At 34.7% G+C, this 6,488-nt stretch overlaps 1 protein-coding gene across 1 annotated transcript in view; it reads right to left on the bottom strand.

Moving 5' to 3' along the window:
* Nucleotides 1–4,293: 4,293 nt before the first annotated feature.
* The window catches only part of GNAI1 (G protein subunit alpha i1), an 82,221-nt gene continuing 80,026 nt past the window's right edge, over nucleotides 4,294–6,488 (bottom strand). Inside the window, exon 8 of the mRNA XM_058524291.1 lies at nucleotides 4,294–6,367. Coding sequence (XP_058380274.1) covers nucleotides 6,177–6,367 — 191 coding nt within the window. The 3' untranslated portion in view covers nucleotides 4,294–6,176. The remainder of the gene's footprint in view (nucleotides 6,368–6,488) is intronic.

Below are 6,488 nucleotides of genomic sequence, written 5' to 3'. Positions count from 1 at the left end.
TAGTAGCTAAAATTGCATTGGTTGATCTTCTGTACATGCTTTGCCCAACACTATTGTCTCATTTTTAACCAATTATAATGCATTCTTAATTTAAAGACCCATCTTTTGGCAATGGCAGTGTTTCCATTCACTTTGTTGGAATGGAGAACCAGGAAAATGGCCAGTAAATCAAAGAAGCTGGAAATATGTGACCTTAAATACGGTGCTCGAGAGGATTTACTACATGGGAGGACTGTCCCAGTACAGGCCTCCTCAGCCCTGGCCTGTGATCACAGCAGATTCTTGCCTGTGCATATTGGGGTGTTTCTGGAATTGATGAAATGTGTTTCCTAACTTTTAAAGTAACTAAAAAATCCAAGTAAATAACAGAAATCACAACAGACACCAAAGCAAGCAGTTATTGGTTAAGGGAAAAATGACTGGGAAATGAGCCAATGGAGTTGTGAAACATAAAACTTTTGATATACTGGCATTTTAACTATGAAGATAGGGTTTTGAAAGCAATTGCAAGAGAAAATTTCCCAAACTAACTTTAAAATAACATAAATCTCACATATTTTTGGTTACATTAAAATAAGAGAAGTGCCCTGAAGTTGATTAGAGATGCATAATTTTCCTCCTTCCCATTTTCCAATACCAATATCAATGTGAGACACTCACCAGTTTTAACTATAAAGATAAATTATGATAGTAATTTTGTTTTTGAGGCATTTCATCCAAAGCTCATATCAACAACTATTGGTTATGCACTGATTATTATTATAAAGCACCCCAAAATTAGTCTTTATAATCAAGTAACAGTAAAACATTATTTACCACGTCAGGCTCACTTCTAAGTGCTTAACAGGCATTGTGAACTTTATCATTAAATACAACAACCATTAAGATTAATGATCTGATAATTTAATCCGTATTTTTTCAGATGATAAAAAGGAGGCAGAGCAAGATTAAATAACTTGCCCAAGGTTACCCAGTTAACAAGAGATAGAGCCAGGATTTGAAGCCGAACTGGACACCAGAGCCTAGGCTGCCACCACCACCAATTTCTACTTCTCTCTGAAATAACATGCTAAGCAATGACAGTACGGACACCTGTAATATTGATTACATTATTAACTTCATTTATTACACAAAGCACTGTGGGTGGTTCTGCAGACAATAAACAATGTAAAAATGTCCATAACTGTTTACCCCCTTAAGTAGCTTCAAATCTAATGGGTGTTAAGAATAACATAAATAGCTTTGATATAAGACATAATAGGTACCACATGTATTTTTTTTGTTTTTATTTTATATTTTTATTCAGATATATTTGACATATAACATATTAGTTTCAGGTGTACAACACAATGATTCAATATTTGTATATATTGCAAAATGATCACAATAGGTCTAGTTAACATCTGTTACCGTACATCGTTAACAAAAACTTTTTCTTGTGATGAGAGCTTTTAAGATTTACGCTCTTAGCAACTTTCAAATATGCAATACAGTATTATTAACTATAGTTACCACGCTGTACATTACATCCCTATGACTTATTTTATATCTTGAAGTTTGTACCTTTTGACCACATTCAGCCATTTCATCTTCCACCCCCAACCTCTGGCAACCACCAACCTTTTATCTATGTTTTTTTTTTTTAGATTTACATATAAGTGAGATCATACAGTGTTTGTCTGTCTGACTTATTTCATTTAACATAAGCCCTCAAGGTCTATCCATGTTGCCACAAACGGCAAGATTTTCTTCTTTTTATGGCTGAATAATAGTCTATCGTATATATGTATACCACATTCTTTATCCATCCATCCATCAAAGGATACTTAGCTTGTTTCCACATCTTAGCTATTGTAAATAATGCTGCAATGAACATGGGGCTGCATATATCTTTTTGAATTACTGTTTTTGCTTTCTTCAAATAAATACCCAGAAGTGGAATTGCTAGAGCATGTGGTAGCTTTCTTTTTAATTTTTTTGCAGAATCTCCATACTGTTTTCCATCGTGGCTGCAACCATTTACATGCCCACCAACACTTCACAAAGGTTCCCTTTTCTTCACATCCTCACCAACACTTGTTATTTCTTATCTTTTTGATAAGTCACTCTGACAGGTGTAAGAAGATTGTGGTGTAAGCTTATTGTGGTTTTCATTTGCATTTCCCTGATGATTAGTGACGTTAAACATCTTTTCAGAGACCTGTTGGCCATCTGTATATCTTCGTCGGAAAAATGTCTGTTCAGATCCTCTGTCCATTTTTTAACGGGGTTGTGTTGGTTTTTTTGCTATTGAGTTGCATGAGTTCTTTATATACTTTGGATATTAACCCTTTATCAGACATATGGTTTGCAAATATTTTCTACCATTCTATAGCGTGCCTTTTCAGTTTGTTGATGGCTTCCTTTGCTCTGCAGAAGAAGCTTTTTAGGTTGATGTAGTCCGATTTGTTTTTGCTTTTGTTGCCTTTGTTTTTGGCGTCAAATCCAACAAATTGTCGTCAAGACTACTGTCTAGTTGCTTATTGCCTATGTTTTTCTTCTAGGAGTTTTATGGTTTCAGGTCTTACGTTCAAGTCTTTAATCCATTTAATTTTTGTGTATGGTGTAAGAGAGTGGTTCAGTTTCATTCTTTTGCATGTGGCTGTCCAGTTTTCCAAACACCATTTATTGAAGAGACTGCCCTTTCCCCATTCTTTATTCTTGGCTCCTTTTTTGTAAATTAATTGACCGTATATGTATGGGTTTATTTCTGGGCTCTGCATTCTGTTTCATTCACCTATGTGTCTTGTTGTTATGCCAATACCATACTGTTTTGATTACTGTAGCTTTGTAATATAGTTTGAAATCAGGGAGTGTGATACCTCCAGTTTTGTTCTATCTTATGTATTTTTAATCTAAAAAACTATTATGGTTCAGATAAACTGAGAAAGTGAGAGTGGGGGTAGTTAAAAAGGCTACTTTTACATTTTATGGCAATAAGATAGCATTTTTTGGAGTTCTCTGACCAAGTCAGAAGTCATAGGTTTGAAACCATGATCTGATCTTGCTCAAGTTAACTAACCTCTCTGAGCCTTTTTTGATCTATCTCACAGTTACTGTTTGTTAGCATTCAGTAAGAACATATGCATTTACATCAGGACTTTTTCAGTAAGAGATTGAACCTGAATGAACTAGATCAAGCATAAAAGGAGTTTTATAGAAGGGTACTGAAATGAACAAAGGAAATCTTAGAAACCAGAACAGCTTTAGGAACCTTAGAAATGGAAACTGGAATTATGATTGGTTCAGTTTGGGTCACTTGCCCAGTGATGGGGGACTAGGACTGGTCGGGCCTGAGCCTATGGCCAGGGAGGTGAGAACTGTGATTGGCAGCCCTACCAGAACCATGTAGTTCCCAAAGCACAGACTGAAGAACAGAAGCCAGTTGAATCTAAAAAATATACCACAAACAAAAGTGCTAATGAATAAAAATAATAACATTAGCAGACATGAATGAACACTTCCCATGTTCTGGGCATTGTTTTAAGTATATCTCAGATGCTATGTAGTACAATGTTCAGAGGAAAACCCAGGCTATGCACAAAGCACTATTAGGATGCAGTGTGGGAGAGGAGTGGGGACGTAGTGAAGTGGGCCCAGATGATGAAGAGCCCTGATGGGACGCTAAGTTAGACTTGATTTTATTGACAAGTCAGAGCCAGTGCAGGTCAACACACAGAATATAACACAGGCACAGTTCTATATTAGAATAACTAACTTGGATTAGAGAAAGGAGAAATGGGAGGTGAGGAATTTAATTAATAAGCCATTTCAAGTGGAAGTTAAGCAAAGATCTGAATTCAGTAGGTGGTAGTGGGAATAGAAAGAAAAAATAAAACAAAAACACATGTGAGGCATTGGAAAAGTGGAATTGTGAGCAAATGGTGGCTTATTAGAGATGAAGATGAGGGCTAAGAAGGGTTCCAAATGGCTAAAAAGTTCTGCACTGAGAATTAAATGACGGTACTGAGCAGCTATGATGGCCAAGTTGGGGGGTGGGAACTGGTTTAGAGGGAGAATATGATGAACCTGATTTTGGTCAGACTGAGTGGGGGCAGGCAATAAATTCTCAGAAAGGGATACCAAGGAGGCAATTCCAAATGTGGCAACATGTCTCATGAGAAAAGTTGGAGCAGGAAAAACTCAAGCTTCTGGAGTAGATGAAATTGCAAAAAGATCACATAGATAAAGAAGAAATGAGCATACTAAAGACTGATACTTAAATCCTAATGCAAAATGTGGTTAGCCAACAGGTTTGTAAAATTTTAAAAATTTAAATTTATTAGGATTTATTAGTAACACAATTACACAGAATAAAGTTCAGGAATTCATCAATGGTCACCAATATGTGCTTCTTTGTGGCTTTTTAAACTGTATTTCTCATGATTCAAATTTATTCATAGTACAGTTGAATTTCACACATAGCTTTCACAATATGGATATTACAGGTCTTCCATCGGTAAAATTATGAAAACATATCTTTCATGAAAGGCACATAAAGAATCTAAACTAACACATTTAAGCAATTTTAATAACTTTGAATTTCTTTACATTACAAAGAAGAAAAATCCACAAAATGAAACAAATATAAACGTGGTTTGTGGTTACCCAGAGACACATACACACACGTCAACAAATATATTTCAGAACGACAGCACAGGACTAAACTCAGAAACTACTTACCCACAAAGCTTACTCAAAGACTTTTTCAAGATGAGTATAAAAAAGAGAAGTAGGGTAGGGAATGCTGTTCATTTTGCTGAAACAAGGTCACAGGGGATACATTATGAATAATCAAAAGAAAAATGACTGTATCAAAGTTCACTATCTAGCCAATATGTAACACTTACGTGAGCATACATACAATCACTGACTTTATCAAGTACTATTACTCATTTCCTAAGTGTAATTGCCGATTTCATTCTCAGATAATAGCACAATTTAAAAAGAAATAATATAAACTCAAGCAAATGTAGGAAATTTGAAAAATCTAAGGGAAAAAAGTAATTTTAACACAGGGTGATAATTAAATTTGAAACTAGTTACATATATGAATTTAAAACTTGTATCATATCAGCAGCAGACTATTCAAAGATCTTTCTTGTTATCTTCCAAACATGGAGCTATCGTGTATGCTCAGTACAAGGATTTCCCAAAGGAAATACACAAATAAATGTCTCCAAATTCATTATGCTGACTTATTTTACCCACAAAAATGCTCTCAAGTCCACCTAAACTTAGTTATAAATAAAAACGTAGTTATTTAAAGTGTATAAAAATTAATCTGGCATCACCTTTAAGGCAATGCATGAATACCATCCAAATATTAAAATTCAAAGTGAAAACAAACCAACTGAATAAAAATTAAGTGTTTATAATAAGTCTAAGATAGTATATCCTCTAAAATCTGAAATTTTAGGTTTTCAAACCAAATCTAATGTAGAATCAGATCAGCATGCACTCGCAAAAGAAAAATCAAAATGCATATAATGTTTAAATAACTGATCCAAAGCCAGATATATTTATCCTCTTTAAGAACATTTCAATAAAACACATTAAATTTAAAGAACAAATCATGTTATTAAAATAGTCTGTGCAATGTTTGTACAAATAACATTTTTATGATTACAAGTATACATATAACCAAGATAAGGGGTGCACCATTTCCTAATATTAATTACTGTACTTAAAAATTTATAGGACACGAACATAAAGCTGTTAAAACTGGCAAACATAGTAATAGTCTGTCATTCAGTACAAAGTACTTAATATTTCTGTCATTCCAAAGCCATCGCACTAGAATTCTAAGTTGCCACTCTTAAAACCTAAAAGTAACGTGAAAAAGTAAAGTAATTAGTCCATGTGTACATAGGTTTGCATATTTACACTTACGCAGAAATCATCCGTACACTAGAGCCCAGTGTTAACACGGCCCTTAGGTCACACCAGGACCACCTTTCACATTTAAGGAAAGTCCTTCTGTTACTTTCAGTTAAAAAAACAAAACAACTTTGGTCAGGTCCCAGTTGTGTCTGCCATATACTACATTCTGTGTTGCTGCAAGACTCTAGCCTAGAGAGATCCACATATAAGTACTCATTTGGTTTCAAAATGCATTTTACCAGTAACTGCAAAACTCAGAAGAGACCACAATCTTTTAGATTATTTTTTATGATGACATCTGTTACGGCATCAAAAACGAACTGCACATTCTTCGTATCTGTGGCACAAGTGAAGTGGGTGTATATTTCCTTTGTGTCCTTTCTTTTATTGAGGTCTTCAAACTGACACTGAATATATGCGGCTGCCTCTTCATACGTGTTTGAGCCTGAGATGGGAAAAGGAAAGAAACATATGGTGAAAAGTTAAAATGAGTATACAGCTAAGCAAAATGGACCCTAAAATATTGAAATCAGTTTCACACATACAAAATATGTGGACTCCATAAG

The sequence above is a fragment of the Diceros bicornis genome, chromosome 3 (genome assembly GCF_020826845.1).
Source record: "Diceros bicornis minor isolate mBicDic1 chromosome 3, mDicBic1.mat.cur, whole genome shotgun sequence".
Classification (NCBI taxonomy): domain Eukaryota; kingdom Metazoa; phylum Chordata; class Mammalia; order Perissodactyla; family Rhinocerotidae; genus Diceros; species Diceros bicornis.
Note: the sequence above shows the minus strand (reverse complement) of the source record. Positions and strands in the feature narration are given on the sequence as shown.